The 18,579-nt window shown below is 52.0% G+C and overlaps 3 protein-coding genes and 1 long non-coding RNA gene across 7 annotated transcripts; all 4 read right to left on the reverse strand.

Moving 5' to 3' along the window:
• Window positions 1-1,906: 1,906 nt before the first annotated feature.
• LOC117860225 (probable carboxylesterase 8) lies at window positions 1,907-3,333 on the reverse strand. The gene has a single exon (XM_034743481.2). The coding sequence runs from the start codon at window positions 3,122-3,124 to the stop codon at window positions 2,078-2,080; it is 1,047 nt and encodes a 348-aa protein (XP_034599372.1). The 5' UTR covers window positions 3,125-3,333; the 3' UTR covers window positions 1,907-2,077.
• A 483-nt stretch (window positions 3,334-3,816) lies between these two features.
• LOC117860228 (uncharacterized) lies at window positions 3,817-7,556 on the reverse strand. Its single transcript, XR_004641414.2, has 3 exons — window positions 7,355-7,556; window positions 6,072-7,278; window positions 3,817-5,620 (listed from the first exon to the last, which is right to left on the reverse strand). It is a non-coding gene; the product is annotated as an uncharacterized lncRNA (long non-coding RNA).
• Window positions 7,557-8,518: 962 nt separating this feature from the next.
• LOC117860227 (uncharacterized) lies at window positions 8,519-14,102 on the reverse strand. Of its 4 annotated transcripts, XR_004641412.2 has the most exons (5): window positions 13,439-14,054; window positions 10,785-10,882; window positions 10,255-10,646; window positions 9,823-10,153; window positions 8,519-9,719 (listed from the first exon to the last, which is right to left on the reverse strand). XR_004641412.2 is itself a non-coding variant. In XM_034743484.2 (2 exons), exons 1-2 carry the CDS (start codon window positions 14,018-14,020, stop codon window positions 10,850-10,852), a joined length of 615 nt encoding a protein of 204 aa, XP_034599375.2. In that variant the 5' UTR covers window positions 14,021-14,049; the 3' UTR covers window positions 10,648-10,849. The 4 variants fall into 4 exon arrangements, 1 of the variants encoding a protein (XP_034599375.2); XR_004641410.2 differs by having other exon boundaries at window positions 8,519-10,153; XR_004641413.2 differs by lacking the exon at window positions 10,785-10,882 and having other exon boundaries at window positions 8,519-10,153; window positions 13,439-14,102.
• A 606-nt stretch (window positions 14,103-14,708) lies between these two features.
• LOC117860221 (flavonoid 3'-monooxygenase CYP75B137) lies at window positions 14,709-16,693 on the reverse strand. Its single transcript, XM_034743478.2, has one exon. The coding sequence runs from the start codon at window positions 16,539-16,541 to the stop codon at window positions 14,991-14,993; it is 1,551 nt and encodes a 516-aa protein (XP_034599369.1). The 5' UTR covers window positions 16,542-16,693; the 3' UTR covers window positions 14,709-14,990.
• Between the last annotated feature and the right edge of the window lie 1,886 nt (window positions 16,694-18,579).

Genomic DNA, 18,579 nt, shown 5'->3' on the forward strand with positions numbered 1-18,579 from the left:
ACTCTAATATTCATCAGGTCTACAGATGGCTATGGAATAGCTGCTGTCAAACAAAACATAAAGTATTCTTTTGGCTTCTGTTGAAGGATCGACTCAACACAATAGGTATCCTCTGCAAAGTTATAGCTGTGTCCTATGCCAGGATAACATCTTGGAGAAAGTTCTACATCTCTTTCTATGGTGCCCCTTTGCCAAATCATGCTGGGATCAAATTGGCCTATATATCTTGGACAGTCTCTCGGGGTATGATAACCTGCAGTCTCTTAAAGACCAGATTGGGCAGCCTTTCTTCATGGAACTAATAGTCCCCATGACATGGAGCATCTGGACATCAAGGAATAACCTCATCTTCGATAATCAAACACCCTCAGTGCAAGGATGTCAAAGCATCTTCAAGAAACAATTTGCACTTGTCATAAAGAAATACCATCAACGACGTGATGATGCATGCGCGCATGGCATCAAGAGATTAAACAAGCCATCGCCACTCTTGTCTGGTGGCTACTACGCATGGAGCCAAAGATGAAGATCGGTGGAGCCCTGGGGATAACGAGCTTGGAGATCGCGGATAAGACGTGGCCTGCTCCTTGTGTAGCTGAAAAATAATAATTAAAGAAATTAAAAGACATGTCTACAAAACATAGTTAGGTAACTTCTTATGCGGAAGATTTCTTCATTGTTTTTGTTAATACTCGTAGGGGGTGTTTGAATACGAGGTGCTAAACTTTAGCAGGGTCACTTCGGATGCTAATTAGGAGGACTAAATATGAGCTAATTACAAAACTAATTGCAGAACCCTAGGCTAATTCGCGAGACGAATCCATTAAGCCTAATTAATCCATCATTAGCAAATGGTTACTGTAGCACCATATTGTCAAATCATGAACTAATTAGGCTTAATAGATTCGTCTCGCGAATTAGACTCCATCTGTGCAATAAGTTTTATAATTAGATTATGTTTAATACTCTTAATTAGTATCAAACATCCGATGTGACATGTGCTAAAGTTTAGTAGGTGTATCCAAACACGCCATAGTTTGTTTGTCCTCATACACTGTAAAAAACTTTAAAAGGGCTCTAGGACTCGAATTTTATTGTGCTGCAGGTGTCTTTGTCAAATCCGGCAACTCTCCGACGAGCTATAGTTAGTATTCTGAATTTTGGGGTAGGGGATTTTCTCATGTAAGGTGGCGGCCTTAGAAGGAAGCTCGCCGGCGGCAGGTTGTCCTGGCGGTGGTGGCCGGCGTGGGGGTGGCAAGGCGAGGCGGCGCTGGGGCGGGGACGTCACAGGTCGCTAGGTTAGTGCGGCGGCGGATCTGGGGACTCTCGGGAAGAAGGACGAGGTGGGGGCGAGGCCATGATGGAGGCACTCACCGGAGTTGCAAAAACGGAGTAGTTGAGGCGCGGGCTACAGCACGAGGTTGCCGGGACTGCTCGCCGGCGTCGAAGATGGAGCTTCCAAGCGGACGGAGGGTGGACGGAGACGCACAAAGCAGACCGAGTTCGGCGGTAGCGCGCTCCTCTTTGAGGAAAGAAGAACGTTTGGCTTCTAGGTTTGATGGGAGGCTGAACACGGGCCTTTGATTGGATGGATGTGTGGTTCAAAATTTGAGTACTGGGTGGGCCAAGAATACTCGAGTATGGTGTAGACATGCCCTTTTACAATCATAAACAATGTAAGATAAGATAAATGAATGATTAAAATCTAATTTGAGAGATATTGCTATGTTATACCACATCTTATGAACAGGAACGGAGGGAGTAAAGTTTAGGGGTTATCATTTCGAACTATGGCTACAAACTAATTTTTGCTATGTTTTATAACTATTTTTGCAAGAAAAAATATAGCCGAAGTTGTACTATTTTGGATCTAGGTTTGAGAGCTTGCACAGCCTGAACCAGAAGGTCCGCATCCAAAAGCATGTTGGTCTCTGTTTACAGATAATGACAGTATTAATGACATGATTTCTCCAGCACGACGCATAGAAAACAGTAATTATTGCCTTTATCGCCCACGGTCACACATGCGTACACACTACACACGGATCCACTTCAACGGAACAGGAGCGCCACCAGGTCAACGCGCGCCGCCGTCGGCGGACAGGAACTCGCGCATGGCGGCGAACAGCTCCTCGGCCCTCTCCGGCACGAAGAGCTCGGAGGCGTGGGACCCCGGGTGGTCCGCCCTGACGACGACCTCCACGCCGCCGCTGTCCTGCAGCCACCGCGCGAATTCCTGCTGCCTATCGATCAGCGGGTCGTCGCGGTTGCCAGTGACCAGGCAGCGCGGCAGGCCGGCGAGGCCCTCCGGCGGCATGGCCTTGGCCGGGTTGCAGAACTCGTGGTCCCGGTCCGCGCCCACGGGCAGTGCGAGGCTCCAGAGCTTGTCGTTGGCCTCCAGCGGCAGCATGGCGTCGTCCTCGGAGCCGGCCTCGGAGGGTGTCCGCTCGACGCCGCCGAGGTACGGCTGGTGCAGCAGGAGCCCCCGCACGGCGCCGGTGGCGGCGGGGTACGACGACTGGTCGGCGCCGCCCTTGGCGGCCCGGAGCCCCGCGAAGAACGCCATGTTGCCCCCCGAGCTGCTGCCCATGACGTAGCAGCGGGAGAGGTCGCCGTGCGCGGCGAGCCAGGGGTCCGTGCCCGCGACGGCGCCGCGGAGCCAGGCGAGGGCGGCGTCGGCGTCTTCGTAGGCGGCGGGGAGGCGGCGCTCCGGGGCCAGGCGGTACTCGAGGGACGCGACGACGCAGGGCACCGCGGCGGCCATGGCCTCGCAGTGGGCATGGTAGAAGACGGTGGCCGGGGAGAAGAGGACGAAGCCGCCGCCGTGGAAGAAGAGCACGACGGGGAGCTTGTATTTGTTGCTGGTGGCGGGGGAGGGCGGCGGCGGGACGGGGTTGGGCAGGTACAGGCGGAGGTACGTGCCGAGCGAGGCGTCGAGCGGCACGTCCCGGGAGACGGCGGCTGCTGCGGACTCGGAGGCCGGGACGAGCGGGACCTCGGGCCGCGTCACCGTGCCGTCCGGGTTGACGGCGATCCGCATGAAGAGGTTGTTCTCCTTGGTCAGCGCCGGCGGCGGGGCCGGGGCGTCGGCGGCGGGTGTGGCGGCGTCCGTGATGTCGCCCATGGCGATTCCTCCGGTCCTCTCGGCTTGTTCTGTGTGCGTGTGTTTCTCCTGCCTTGTGGTGGTGGCCTGGTGGGGGCTGCGGTGCGGCTCGCGGTGGTGGTGTGGCTGGAGGTGAACGGGGCCTGCTGCTTTTACAAGGTGGGTGCCGTGCCGTGCGCCGCGTTGGTGGCTGCCGTCGAGATCAGCGCAAAAAGGGTCAGTTTCCCATGAAAACGAGGGCGTTTTGGCATGTTGTCAGGTGCAGTGATGAAAGCGGTTCGGAACAATCGGGAAAATACCCTAACCACTTTCATTTTCGTATTTTTACGTGGGAACAGGAACGAGAACGAGATCGGAAAAGCTCGGTCGGGAAAGCGAAATCGGAAATTCAGGATATCGGAAACGAGCTCGGTCGGGAAAGCGAAATCGAAAATTCGGGATATCAGAAACGAAATAATTCGATCGAAAACACGTCTATAACGATCGGGAATTGATAATTAAAAGCGGGAATAACCAACCACTTCAAACGTTCGATTCAACGCAAAGAGTATAACCATGATACTGCCAATGACCAAGTACATATAGTAAATATCATATTACCATTGAATGCATACATGATTACAAATATCATTTGAAACAAAATTATCCTAAAATACTTGGAGAACAATTGAAAACCAAGTAAATACTCCCTCCATTCCAAATTATTAGTCATTCTAAGAATCTTGGAGAGTTAAAGCATCTCAAGTTTGATCAAAATTATAGAGAAAATTATAAAGATTTATGACATCAAATAGGTATACTATGAAAATATAATTGATGAAGAATCTAATGATACTTAGTTGACATCATAAATGTTATTATATTATCATATAAATTTGATCAAACTTGATATGGTTTGACTCTCCAAGATTCTTGGAATGACTTGTGATTTGGGATGGAGGGAGTAGTAGGCGGATACCATGAATATTTCTTTAATTATTATAATGAAATAATATTTGGGAACTTAAAAAATTGAAAATAAAAGAAATAAAAAGGGCCAAACCACCTTTTTCCCGTGACTGGGCCATCATTGGCCGCATGCTCCAGGCCCGAATGCACAGGCGCACAGCATAGGGCAACGGCAGCATAGCTCTCGTCTTCTCCGCTCGACCGCCCCCTCCTCTCCGAGTCTAGTCTGAATCTTTCTCTAGCTTAACCGGATGCGCCGCTCTCACCCAAATCGATGCCGCCCAAATCTCTCTCTCCACCCAAACGAAGCACAAGCCAAACGAGATCAGGCTTCACTTCAGAAATTTCTTAGCGCCATCACCCTAGATCGGGAAAACGGCCTCGAAGGAGCTAGCTATGGCGGCGGCTGCCTGGGGCGAGCTGCAGGCAAACACGAGCAGCCTGCGGGCGAGCTGCGGAGTGCGGGCGAACTCGAGGAGGTTGTAGGCGCGGCCGGCGATGACCCCCAAGCTGCGAGCTGATGCAAGGTGCAAGATGCAGGTTCGTAGGTGGCGGAGCAACGAGGTACGCAGGTTAGTCGGGAAACATTACGGGATAAAACGGGATTTTCCCGATCAAATACGGGAACCAAGAATCCGGTCGGGAAAACCCTCCAACCTTGCTCTGCTGTGCTCTGACCTTCGGGCATACTGCGCACTACTTCGACTAAGCCCTGCTGGCACAAACCTTCGGGCAACTTGGCATCGTAGACAACCGCCACCAGACTCCATACGTCGATATGTGTTTAAGCAGCCACGCCACGCGGGCAACTACGCGAGCGCAACAGTGATTAAATGATGCATGGCAACTTCGACATTCTGTGCTGGAATGTACGCGGCCTCAATTCAGCAGCGCGCTGCTTAGCGGTGCATAAAACTCTCAAGTCTACTACGTGCCACATCGCTTGCCTCCAAGAAACGAAACTTCAAAACTTAGACGCTGCATTAGCAAACTTCCTGGGAGGGTATCGTCTAAACAACTTCACGTACAACTAGCACAAGGCACAAAGGGCGGAATCCTGGTTCTGTGGAATGATAGTGTGATAGATGTAGGCGACGTCAGTATCGGCCGCTTCTCGCTCACAACCGCCGTTACAGTACGCCACTCCGCTGCTACTTTCATGCTCACCACTGTCTACGGTCCATCCAGAAGACAAGAAAAAACTGCATTCCTGCAACACTTTGCGCTCGTTGAAACCGGACGATGATACAAAATGGCTGATTTTAGGACACTTCAATCTAATATACAAGGCAAGGGACAAAAACAACAGAAATCTAAATATTCAACTCATGAGACGATTCCGAACAACACTCAATTCCTGTGAGCTAAAAAAATCCATCTCCAGAATCGCAAATTTACCTGGAACAATGAAAGGCAACGAACAACCCTTGTCCGGCTTGACAGGTTCTTCTGCAATGCGAATTGGGATTTGGCCTTTGCAGACCACGCCCTGCACGTTCTGTCTTCGTCTCACAGCGACCAATGCCCTCTGATTCTAGCGCACCAGTCAGGGCTGCGACGGCCGACCCCCTTCAAATTTGAAAACTTTTGGGTTAGGCTCCCACATTTCCAGGAAACTGTATAAGCAGCATGGAACAAGCCAACAAGTAACACAGAGCCATTTCATCGACTAGGCCACAAGCTATATGAGACGGCAAAGGCATTAAGAGCATGGAGCAACTCTATCATCTCCGATGCACGGTTAAAGCTGCTTATGGCCCAAGAGGTCATTCTACGCCTTGACGTCTCCCAGGAAAGTAGAGAGCTAACAGAAGCTGAATTCTCCATAAGAGCAAAATTAAAAAAGCGAGTTCTAGGATGGACGGTCATCGAAAAAGCAAGAAGGCGACAAAGCTCGAGAATCACCAACCTAAATGAGGGTGATGCTAACACGAGATTCTTTCAACTGAAGGCAAATGGGAGACATCAGAAAAACTACATACAAAGATTGCAAAAAGGGCAAGGATGGGCCATTTCTCACCACGAAAAAGAGAGCGTTGTACAGGACCATTTTAACCAAATGTTGGAACCCCCTCGCGATAGAACAAGGGATCTAAATTGGGATGCTCTCGCCTTCCCAACAACAGACCTAACCAGCCTAGACGACCAGTTCACAGAAGAGGAAATTTTCAAAGCAATATCACAACTCCCTCACGATAAGGCACCCGGATCAGACGCCGGGGCTGTTCTAAAAAAATGCTGGCCCATAATAAAGCACGACGTTATCTTGGCCGTCAACGCCTTCCACAACATCTGTTGCGCAGACCTTAATCTTCTCAACAAGGCAAATATGGTCCTAGTACCAAAGAAAGAGGGGGCAGACCAAGTGCAGGACTTCCGCCCAATAAACCTCATCCACGCGGTAGTGAAAATAATCACCAAAATGCTAGCAATAAGACTTGCTTCCCATTTTCCAACGCTTGTCTCTCCAAAATGCTTTCATAAAAGGTCGTAGTATACATGACAACTTCATGTACGTCCGCAACATCGCCCGTCGGTTCCACAAGAACAGAACACCAGCTTTATTAATGAAGTTAGACATCTCCAAAGTGTTCGACTCAGTCAGATGGGATTATCTCCTGACTCTTATGCAGAAAGAGGCTTCCCACCAAGATGGTGAGATTGGATCACGTCCATCCTGACCACTTCCACATCCAGGATCCTTCTAAATGGCATACCGCTTGACCCCATAAGCCACGGATGTGGCCTCATCCTGAGGCAGGGGATCCCTTGTCCCCTCTACTATTCATCTTAGCAATTGACCCGCTACCCGCCTCCTTTCGAAAGCCACCAAAATGAAACTGCTCAACAAACTTGGGGGCCGCGCGGCCAGATTCAGAACGTCACTGTAGCATGTTTCATCTCCTCTAGCTTCTTTGCTTGACTACCTTGTCTTACTGCAGTGGTAGGAGCAATTGAGCACTGTTTCATCACATAACTAGTACTCTGCCAGTCTTTTTAATACAGCAGCAGCTCTCTGCTGGCTCGTTTCAAAAAAACTATTACTCTGCCAGCCATCTCGTATCCAAGATCCTCAATAATATCTTCAACCACTAGAGGAGACCATTTGTCCATCTCACTGAAATCATACCACACAGTCTTTGCATCCACATATTCCCAATTGCTACCACTGCTAATGAAAACTCCACCATGAAATAGTTGCACACTGAATTAGTCACTATGATCACCTAGGACATCAAGTAACATATCCAATTTAGAACACACTGAATTTGCAAAGGGGGCGACAAGTTCATGCGCACGTACTGTAAGTAGGTGGCTGCGCGTTCTCTGGCCGGCGGACAGGAGCCATCATCAGCAGGGGATAGAAGTCCTCGCTCCTCGCGTGGGTGAGTGTCGCTGTTTCATGCCGTCGCTGCTCGCCATCGCCACCAACGATAGCCACGATCTTATCCGCATAATAAGGAAACATGAGCAACGTAATGCATCTGTGAGCCAACGGACAGACGTTTATAGATGGAATTAAGAGAATTAAGAGAGAAGGGGGGTAAAAGGAAAAATTACAAATGGAAAGGTATATATGATTTGTCCAAGCTGGAGCATAAGTCATTACTCAAACCTACGACCACGTCATCCGAATACGTATTCCTAGAGAACCAATGATCGTATCGATAGAGTCAACCAACCTTAATAGCCATGATTTACACTTTTCTAAATACAATGGCTAAATTGAAACACGCCAAGTATAATGGCCATCCATGCATTTTACTCTTAAAAAAAGTCATCCAGACGCGCCAGTGTGCTACAGCAGTGGAAAAGTCATCCAGACGCGCCAGTGTGCCACAGCAGTAGAAAAGTGGAAAAGAGGTTAGCGTCACAACTCACAAGCCTTCCTTTTCTTTACTTCTTGACCCTTGAGGCTCCGTTGGCCTTTGTCTAATCGGCCACGCGAAAAAAGTTGATTTTTTTTTGTAAAAAAATAAGTTGTGAAAAAAAAGTAGAGATGAACTAGGCTTCATCGTGTTCTCGAACCTCTATGTTTCTCTATGGCCTCTTGTATCTGCCGACAGAGCGTTCGGCACTATCGATCAAATTAACACGAACAGGAAAAGGAGAGAAAAGGACCGTATTGTTGTATTACGGCATGTGGACTCTGAGTAGCCAACAGAGCAGACAGGACGGGCACCGGATTTCATTTTCTGATCGACAACGGATGATCGAAAGGGACCCCCGGTTGCGCTCGGCAACGATGATGCATGCGATCACGCCACAATCACTGCAACGAAACGAACCCCCCAAGCAGAAGCAGCAGGATTGTTTCTTGCAAACCAAAAGATGACGAGTGGCGTGGACAATGATGGAGACACTCGGCTTTGTTTCAGATCGAGCTGTGCTGTGCAGAGTTGACATGATCGATGGCGTTGATTGCGCTGTTGCTTGTAATCTCAAGGCATAGGGACTGCTTATAGATGAATAATAACAGTATTTTTTTATGTAACAGGAGGGGCGGACACCTACTGGTTATATATTAAAATAAACGAAGCAGAAAAAAGGAAAATTACAAATGAGAAAGCCAGATGTCTATGCTAGGATGGTATTTCTTCTTTGCCCTAGGATGGTATTTCTTCTTTGCCCTATGTATGACAAGTGCAAATTCTTTCTTGAAGATGCTTTGACATCCTTGCACTGAGGGTGTTTGATTATCGAAGATGGGGTATTCCTTGATGTCCAGATGCTCCATGTCATGGGGACTATTAGTTCCATGAAGAAAGGCTGCCCAATCTGGTCTTTAAGAGACTGCAGGTTATCATACCCCGAAAGACTGTCCAAGATATATAGGCCAATTTGATCCCAGCATGATTTGGCAAAGGGGCACCATAGAAAGAGATGTAGAACTTTCTCCAAGATGTTATCCTGGCATAGGACCCAGCTATAACTTTGCAGAGGATACCTATTGTGTTGAGTCGATCCTTCAACAGAAGCCAAAAGAATACTTTATGTTTTGTTTGACAGCAGCTATCCCATAGCCATCTGTAGACCTGATGAATATTAGTGTCCATTCATGAATTTGTAAGCTTTGCTTGAGCTGAAGATGCCTGTTCCCCAAATATACGTCCAGGAGTCATGATCCTCATGCTGTTGGAATGCTTCCAGATTATTTTGCAGTAGCTGAAAATTGCTCATAAGCTTCCAAAGAGAGTGGCAGGTGAAAGAGTGAGTGAAATTCTTCAGTAATAGTTGCCTTCATCAAGGTAATGTTTTTGTCCTTAGCAAAGGAGAACAATTCTGGAAATCTGATACTAGGAACCAAACCTTCCCATAAATCATACCAGTCCATAGGTACACTGATCTTCCATTGTGTGGATTTGGGATGGCCATACCTTTATACGTGTTTAGGATTTTGAGGATGTCTCTCCACCAAAAAGGGCCTTTCTTGGCTGAGTTTGGGAGTACATCATTAGGATAATAATTGTCCCAAACAATTTGAACCCATGGCAGGTTTACATGATTGTAGAACTTATGAAGGTTTTTCAGAAGAAGTGCCTCATTGTGGGTTTTCAGGTCAAGGACACCAAGACCTCCTTCTTCCTTTAGCAGACAAACCATTTGCCATGCTGCTTTTGGGGATTTTTTTGCATTTATATCAGAGCCTCTCCATAGAAGATGTTTCCTGTATTTGTCAATTTGCTTTATGACCGTGGCATGAAGTTTCATGGTGCTCATCAAGAAGGTTGAGAGAGATGTCAGAACTGAGTTAACTAGGATGAGCTTACCACCGTGTGTGAGGATATGCAATTTCTTCCTGGGCAGCTATTATTTTTGAAGCCTCTGCTCTGGGCCTTGACTCTTAGGCTTCTTCTCACTGTGTCATCTTCAACAATCAGGACACTTGCCTTGGGCTTCTTCTTCCTTGGAGTAATAGGGAGCTTGTTGACTGTAGACTTTGAGACATCTTGCTGATCTTCAGTTGACAAGGCTGAATGCTCTGCATTGTTGCAAGAGAGGACAAGGACTGCAAGAACACCGTTGATTGATCCCACCAAGCATTTGACATCCCACATGTCGCAAGGATGTCAGATCCGTTGCAAGGAAATGTTTCAGCATCTAGAAATCGTGCATGACAGCGTGAGTCCAACGTCGTCTACCGTACAAGTACAAGCCAGGCAAAATGAAGGGAACAAAACCTTAGTCAAATTTGTACGTACCAACCATTTATTCAGCGGTTCAGCCGGTATCTCTTCCAAGTCCACGCTAGGCCTGCCTACTCAATACTGGGCCGTGTTACGGAAGGCCTGTGAGGAAAGATAATAATAGTCGTCGATTCGATCAAGTTTGCGCCGGCCCACGGTCCTCATACTCATGACAGGCCCATGTTGCCGCCCATTGCGACAAGTATAATGGGTTCACCAAGGCATAAGCAGTTCCTTGATCAGTTCGAATACATTCTACAGTAACATATATAACCTGTGAGTACACCTGATGCGAGCTTTCAGGTCCGGCAAGCCTTTTGGGGGCACACTGACAATCACGCAGACAGGTTCTCCTATCTGGCTGTTGCAAATCGGCTCCCGCTACACACAATCATCAGTACGTCTTACTGAAAGCACAACAGCAATGAATTATACTTCAAGACAACGATAACATGAGGTTTGCTTATTCTAAGGAAACTTGTTCACAGCTATGGCAACAAGAGCTACAATGGTAATATACTACAAGGCACCAACTGGAAGCATACCTCCAAGTTGGGGAACAAAACAAATTTGAACCAGACCTAGCCAAAGAAAAACTCTGACTTCGCGACTACGCCTGGGGTTTATCCTCCGCTTTCTTTGGCTGTCAATAAAAACAGAAAGTAAACTACCCGGACATGTTCAAAACATAACGAAACTTGTGCCCAAAAATTCTGAACATAAAGCAAGCCATTCCCAGCAGGAACGTGACCCATAGCACATAACAGTATAACACATACTTCAATGTAACTGAAGTTTCCGGCCTGTTCGGCTGAACTTATAAGCCGGCTGAAAAGCTAAAACGGCTGATTTGTTATGAGAAAAGAACACTGTTCGATGGAGTAGATTGGTTATAGGAGCAGCATGAATTGTATTGGGGTTAGATACAGTGTGATTGGTCAAAACAGTATCCATTCCCTTTTATAGGAACAGCCCATAGCAAGCAAAATTACGAATAGATACCGATCTGATCAGATGTCAACTGATTGGCAGTGATCCTTAACCTTAACTTTATTCCTTTATAAAATGATAACTTTGTAATGCTACAAATTAAAATCTGTTTTAATCAATTTTAAATATAAATGAAGTAATGAACACATCACAATGATGTGTAATCATTCATTGAATATTGATGGATTGGATGAAACAAAGACTAATCGCACGGCAGTACCCTTTTATTCGACGCCCACAACTAATCTTTTCATCGTTAGGATGCTACTCTTACATGTGGCAAAGGTCATTTTAAGAACGTTCTTGTGCATAGCTGCATACTGTGAGTTACATTTTGCATCAAATTAACTAGCGGACCTTTTTTTAGAGGAACTACAGTCGACTTGAATATCCTCAAATAGGTTTGCCAAATTATTTTTGTTAAAATTTCATCATACTCGGTGTTCTCATATTCAAGCATGAAACCTACTGAGATGATATGATTCGACACAATTACCAAAAAATCTAAGTTAAATGCACCGGCGGCCCTTGAACTTGTGGCGCTGAGTCATGTAGGTGCATGAACTCTGAAAATGCATTCTTGGACCCCCAAACTTGCTAACCGTGCCAAATAGGTCCAAATCTACTCTAAAACGCATCCCTCTTCTCTAATCCCTCTCGTCATCCCTATTAACGCTGACGTGAACCTCCCTCCCTCTCATTCTCTCTCTCCTCCCCAATGGCCTCTGCTCCCTCCCCGCGTGCGGCCACCGGTGCTCCCTCTCCCGCGCCACCGGCCACCGCTCCTCCCTTCCTTCCCGCGCCGCCAGCCGCTCCTCCCTCACCCCGCGCCGCCGGCCGCCCCCCTCCCTCCCTTCCCGCATCGCCAGCCACCGATGCGGGACTGCCAGTTCAGACGCGACACCGCCGAGGCGGTCTGCTCCGGCATGCGCGGGCAGTGACCGTGACAGCGGCCGGCGGCCAACTCCTTGCAAGCACACCACGGCACGAAGGCTGGACACAGAGCGAACTCAACGGCGGCGGCGTTCTCACAGTGAGGCTCTATGTGGCGGTCTCGTGGCAGCGAGGTCCTGCAGCTTCTGGAGGCGACAGCGAGGACGGTGAAGATGGCGACGGGCATGAGCAGGAGTTGCAACTTGCGCCATTCACCATGGCCACGGCGGCGTTCGCGCCCCTGCCTCCGCCATGGACCAGGAGCCGGCGCGGCAAGAACGCGACGGTGGTGGCCGGTGCGATGGTGGCGGGGGTGGTGGTGTTGGGCATTCTGGTGGCTGCGGCGCAGATGGAGTTGTGACGCAGGTGGAACAAGCGCGTCGCCGGCGACGTGGACAAGGGCGGCGGAGCAGTGGCTGAGGAGCGGCGGCGGCAGGAGGAGCGTCGTGCGCCCACGCAGGGCTGCCGTGGGAGGGGGGGCGCTCGGCAGCAGCGACGGGCACGCAGGTGGCCCAGGAGGCGGTGACGCAGGGATTAGGGAAGAAAGGGGAGGGAGAGAGGGGGCGGCCGACGGCCGCGGGGGTAGGAAGGTGCATCGGCCGGCGGCATGGGAAGGAAGGAAGGGGGGCGGCCGGCGGCGCGGGAGGAGGGAGGATGCGGCTGGCGGCGCGGGGTGAGGGAGGAGCGGCCAGCGGCGTGGGAAGGGTGGAAGGAGCGCAGTGGCCGGTGGTGCGGGAGAGGGAGCACCAGCGGCCGAGGCGGGGAGGGAGCAAAGGCCGGTGGGGAGGAGAGAGAGAGAATGAGAGGGAGGGAGGTCCACATCAGCGTTAATAGGGATGACGAGAGGGATTAGAGTAGAGAGATGCGTTTTAGAGTAGATTTAGACCTACTTGGCATGGTTAGCCAGTTTGGGGGCTCAAAAATGTATTTTCAGAGTTCATGTACCTACATGACACAGCGTCACAAGTTCAAGGACCGCCGGTGCATTTAACTCTCAATTACCAAAAAATCTTGTAAAGAAGCAAACTCAGCATCTTCGACAGCTTATAGCAGTTTAACAAAGTACTAATCATCCCAGGTCCCAACAAACACAATCCTAACACGTACAAAGTTGCACAAATGGTTAACTTGCTAAGCAGGCACCCAACGATCCCAAGAATTGATCTAGTGTTCAACTCAGTGCGGCAACAAACACCCACGCAACGCACGCAGCCACGCAGGGTGTTCGACAAAATGAAAATGAAAATGAAAGCACAAGAGGAAAGGACGGCCGCACCTTGATGCCAGGGAACGACATCCCGAGCTCCTCCTCGGGGATAACGACAGGCCACTTCTCCCCGCCGTCGCGGAACATCTGCTCGGTGTCGATGAGGCGGCCCCGGGCGAGGATCTGGTCCCGGATGCCCTGCGCGGTGGCGCCCTCCGCGGCGACGATGGCCTCCTCGGCGCCGTTGAGGTAGGTCACGAGGACCCGCGGCGGCTGCGGCCCGGTGCCCGTGGACTGGGGCGGGACGGGGAGGCGGCGGAGCTCGACGGAGCAGGCCGGGTTGGAGTCCTTGGCCTTGCGGCCGTTGCACTGCGCCAGGAGCTCCACCGCCGCGGCCTTCCGCGGGTCCAGCGGGCAGTACTCCACCACCACCTTGGAAACGAACTTGAGCATCTCTCTCCTCTCGCCGCCTTCTTCCTCGTCGCCACTCGCCACGCACTTGACGCAGCCGCCGCTTCGCCCCCACGGAGATTTTGGTGGCGGCGCGAGATTTCGGGCTGGTTGGATGCTTGGGTCTCTCCCTGGAGGCCCAGGACGCGTAGGCCGGGCCGGGTCGAAAGACTGAACCGACAGTAGGCCCGGTAGGTCCATTTTGCCGGCCTAGCCGAATGGTAAAGGTCAGGGATTCATTCGGGTATAAGAAACTCGATTACAAAAAGACCTAAAAACTTCTAGATTAGAATATCTTGTTTACGTCTAACTCAAATTTCTGAGTTATTCGGTTTATATCTAATATAAACCCCCAAATCTGTCTTTTCATACCCCGCTCCTTGCGACGAATGTGGCCTAGATTTTTGCTTTTGCTTGAATCTTATTTCCTTTGAATTGAACAAATTAAATCACATGTTTTCTGAGTATCTTCCTACGGAGCAGGAAGTATCCCCCCACGTGACAATGTTTCCCTGGAACTAAAAAAACATGTAAAACAACTAGCAAATCTCTTAGTGCAAATTGCACAAAAGTCCACACCTTGTTGTTAGAGAAAGAATCATCTGATATCTAATAGGGAAATGGAGCTTTCAATTAAAGTTTGAGTATTCTTGTTCCCGAGCAAACACATCGCCATCCACGAGGAGATATTCTTCTTGCGTTTTGGGTAAGTCAGTCTCAGTGTATAGTTTTATTATACTATTATCAAGATTAGGAACTAGGTACCTGTGCCGGTTGAGTTTCATAAGGATGGAACTCCTCTCACGTATGATGAAACTTCCCCTTCTTTCTCCTCATAAATACCTTGCCAAGTTAGCAAAATTGCTGATGTGACATGAAATTTAGAATATGAACTAGATAACTGTCTCATTGAGTGTCATATGGATGAAACTCGTTCAGCAAGATTTCTAATGTGATGTAAAATCATCGGGCAAGATTTCTGATGTGACATATCATCGTATTGCTAGGGAAACGGAATTATTCCGCTTTAGGAACAAACACATCGCGGCCCACGATAAGGAAGTTCGTCGCATGCTCAAGAAGCGGTGCAGTGGCGGATTGGCGGCAGTGGCCTTGTGTCGGGTCGACAGCGCATTCACTATTCAGTTTGTGGATGGATGGACATGGCGGACTAGGCGGAGTAGAGCTCAGGCCTGGACAGCCTCGGCGTCGGCACGGCCACCAGCGGCGTCGCCTTCTTCATCACGATCGCGAACTTCTCCTCCAGGTCCAGCCGCGCGCCGGCTGGCAGCTCCCAGTCGAAGGCCTGCAGCAGCATCGCCAGCGAGTAGGCCGTCATCCGGTCGGCCATGGCGATCCCCGCGCAGATCCTGCGCCCGGACCCGAACGGCAGGTAGCCCATGTCGCTGCCGGTGAAGTCCAGCTTCCGCCCTTCGCCGCCGTCGGCGCCGCCGGGCAGGAAGCGCTCCGGGACGAACTCCTCCGGGTCCTTCCACACCTCGGGGTCCCTCATGATGGCCCAGACGTTGACGAACACGCGGCTCCCGGCGGGGACGCGGTAGCCGGCGACGGTGGCGTCGGCGTCGGGGCAGTGCGGCACCATCAGCGGCAGCGCCGGGTGGAGCCGGAGCGTCTCCTTGACGACGGCGTTCAGGTAGTGCAGCCGCGGGAGGTGGGACTCCTCTACGACGGCGTCCCTTCCCACCACGGCGTCCAGCTCCTCCCGCACCTTGGCCAGCAGCGGCGGCCTCCGCATCAGCTCCGCCATGGCCCACTCCACAGTGTTGGATGTCGTCTCCGTGCCGCCGACCACCATGTCCATGAGCAGCGCCTTGACGTTGGTCATGGTGAAGGCGGCCTTCCCGTCGCCGCCTTCCTTCTCGAGCCTGAGCATGTACTCGAGGAAGTCCTGCGCGGGGGGCTCGCCGCCGGCCTGCTCGGCCTTCATCCTCTGCTCGATGATCTTGGCGAACATCTGGTTGAAGCGCTCCTTGAGCACGTCGGATTTCCTCCGGATGCCCTGCAGGTCGAAGCGCGCGAGCGCGGGGAAGAAGTCGGAGACGTTGGGCGCGCCGAGCATCTCGGTGATCTCGGCGACGAGGTGGCGGAACTCCTTCCCCACCGCGGCGCGCTGGGCCTCGTCGCCGATGTTCCCTCCCCACAGCGTGCCGGTGATGACGTTCATGGTGGTGAGGAACATCTGCGCGCCGACGTCGACGGGGGCGCCGGCGGCCGCCTGGGCGTGGAGGTGGCGGAGCGTGGCGCGGAACTCCCGGTCCCGGAGCGCGCGCACGTTGTCGAGCCCCGCGGGGCCGAGCATCTCCCGGACGCAGACCCGGCGGAGGAGGCGCCACGTGGGGCCGACCGGGTTCCACACGATGTTCTGCCCGCCGCCGTAGGAGATGGAGCGGGCCGCGTCGGGGACGTCGCGGCTGGAGAAGAGGAGGTCCTGGTCGCGGAGCACCTCGCGGGCGAGGGACGGGGAGGTGACGACGACGCCCAGCTTGGAGCCCAGGCGGATGGAGAAGATGGGGCCGTAGCGACCCGCGAGGCGCGCGAAGTAGGCGTGCAGCTGCGGGTCCAGCGACGGCAGGCTGCCCACGAGCGGCAGGCCCGTAGGCCCCGGCGGTAGGTTGCCGTTGCGGCGCCGAAGCACGGCGGCGAGGTAGAGGAGCGAGGCCAGGAGGAGCCCGGCGTAGGGGAGCGTGGCGGTGGCGTCCATGGCCAACTCAATCACTGGGTGGCGTGGGCGAAGGGATCCAAGGTGATTGGTTTGTGGGGCAGCAGCAGCTGGCAGATATAGCGGCAGGCCAGGACGGCAGGACCAGGTGACGAAGGGCAGGCGCACGCGTAATATTTTTTTCGTTGGTCGCTTGTCATGGCGCTGGTCATTTGGGAACCGATGCGATCGGGATGGTGGGGGTGGGGATGGCAAGGCATCTGGGAAGTGTGGACGGGAGCACCGAGGAGGGAGATGCGGCGTTTGTCGTTTGGGAAACAACACAGCACAGACAAAGCGATAGCTTGACGCCCGGGGAAAACTAAATTTTAGCTCTAAATTTTAATTCTACACTTTTAAGTTCAAAATTTAGCTTTTGAAATCCAAATAGGTGGGCAAAAAGGGACAAAGAACTAAACTTTGGACTAAAAATTTTAATCCCCAAAGAGACCCTCAAAGGGGCTAAAAGTGCTCCTGGATGCCACTTTCCTCTCCTTACCCCCTTCTCTCTCCTCCCCGCACTCTCTCTTTCTGCACTCTCTCTCCCTCCCTGCATACTCCGCCCGGCCCCGCCTCCTTTGCCCGATGTCGCCGCCTCGCCGGCCCCGCCACCTCCGCCTCGCCTCACCAGCCCCGCCGCCTCCGCTCAGCCCCACGGCGCCACCACCTCCTCCTCCGCCTTCGCCTTGCCCTCTCCTGCCGCCGCCTCGACCCCGCTGCCGCCGGCCTCGATGCCGCCGGCAGGAGGGCGGATGAGTAGGGAGGCCGCCGTGGTAGCGTTGTACTCCCTCCACGTCTCGGTTGACGGCGAGCTCGCGTTGGCTGTTGGTGACGCCGCGCGGCCGCCCTCGCCCGGGGGCTCCTCCCTCGCCGTCGAGGACTCCGCCATGTGGGTCACCATCGACAGCGAGAAGGCGCTCCAGGTGCGCCGCCCCTCTCGCCCGAGGTATCCTCCGGCGGCGGCGCCGCGGTCCCTGGGCGGCGGCACCTCCATCCCCTTCGCGCCCTTCTCCCGCTCCGACAAGCTGGGCCGCATCGCCAATTGGACGCGCAATCCGGTGGAGGCAGGAGAGAAGTGGGGATGCGAGGGAGAAAATGGGGGTGAGCGAGCGAGAACGACGAAGAAGCTGGATGAGGTGCTCGGGCTCTAGAGAGAGAAATGGGGTGAGGGCAAATCAGTCTTTGGGCCTGTTCGCTTTAGCCTGTTCAGCCGGCTTATCAGCCACCAAACAGTATTTTTCTCTCACAATAAATCAGCCGTTGCAGCTTTTCAGCCGGCTTATAAGCTGAAGCGAACAGGCCCTTTGTTTGTTGAAGGACTAAAGTTTAGCTCATGGATCCAAATAGGTAGGCAGAACTAAAATTTAGAAGCTAAAGTTTAGAAGCTAAATTTAACCCATGAACTAGTGATCCAAACACCACCTAATAACCCGAGGAGATGCTTGTGTTTTGTTTTGCTTTGTTTTGCCTTGCGCCACGCCGGCGGCCTGGGCGAGACCGACGCGCCCTGTCCTGCCGCGAAGCTGACTTGACACGAGCGCGTCAGCGCTCTTCCCGACGCGCGATGCAAGCACCCCGCGCGTGTCTTTTTTTTTTCTATTTTTTCCTTTAATTATGTTAGCGTAGCAACCGGCACTGCTGGTGCTTCTGCATAAACTATGCTTGGTGATGGTACACGCGCTCTCTTGAAATATGGTTGTGATCTTGGGGACAGGAGTTCATGGGGGAAGGAATGGTCTGACGTGCGCCGATGCGGGATGCCCACCAACACCTTTTGGTTTCCTTTCTGTGAGATCTGGCTGCCGCCTGTCAACAACACCTGGGGGCACCGGCGCTCGTCTTCTTTGTCGTCCTGCTCTCTGATCTGATGCGAGCTGAGCTCCGTTTGTAGCACGAAACGGAGGAGGAAGGAGGCATAGATTCGGCGGCCTTGAGGCCTGAGGGAGCTGGACTTCCAGGCGGCGGATGCTCGTCGAATCAACCGATACACTGCTATTCTTCCCAATGCGCGTTCCATTCAGATGCAGTAGCAGTGCCGCGC

This window comes from Setaria viridis, chromosome 6 (genome assembly GCF_005286985.2).
Source record: "Setaria viridis chromosome 6, Setaria_viridis_v4.0, whole genome shotgun sequence".
Lineage (NCBI taxonomy): Eukaryota > Viridiplantae > Streptophyta > Magnoliopsida > Poales > Poaceae > Setaria > Setaria viridis.

What these genes read in the sequence shown, in the direction of transcription:
- LOC117860225 (XM_034743481.2), bottom strand. Translation starts at nt 3,124, where the DNA reads ATGGGCGACATCACGGACGCCGCCACACCCGCCGCCGACGCCCCGGCC.
- LOC117860221 (XM_034743478.2), bottom strand. Translation starts at nt 16,541, where the DNA reads ATGGACGCCACCGCCACGCTCCCCTACGCCGGGCTCCTCCTGGCCTCG.
- LOC117860227 (XM_034743484.2), bottom strand. Translation starts at nt 14,020, where the DNA reads ATGGACCTACCGGGCCTACTGTCGGTTCAGTCTTTCGACCCGGCCCGG. An exon ending in TGTCGTTCCCTGGCATCAAG is followed by an intron (nt 10,883 to 13,438) that starts GTGCGGCCGTCC and finishes TTTTATTGACAG; the next exon opens with CCAAAGAAAGCGGAGGATAA.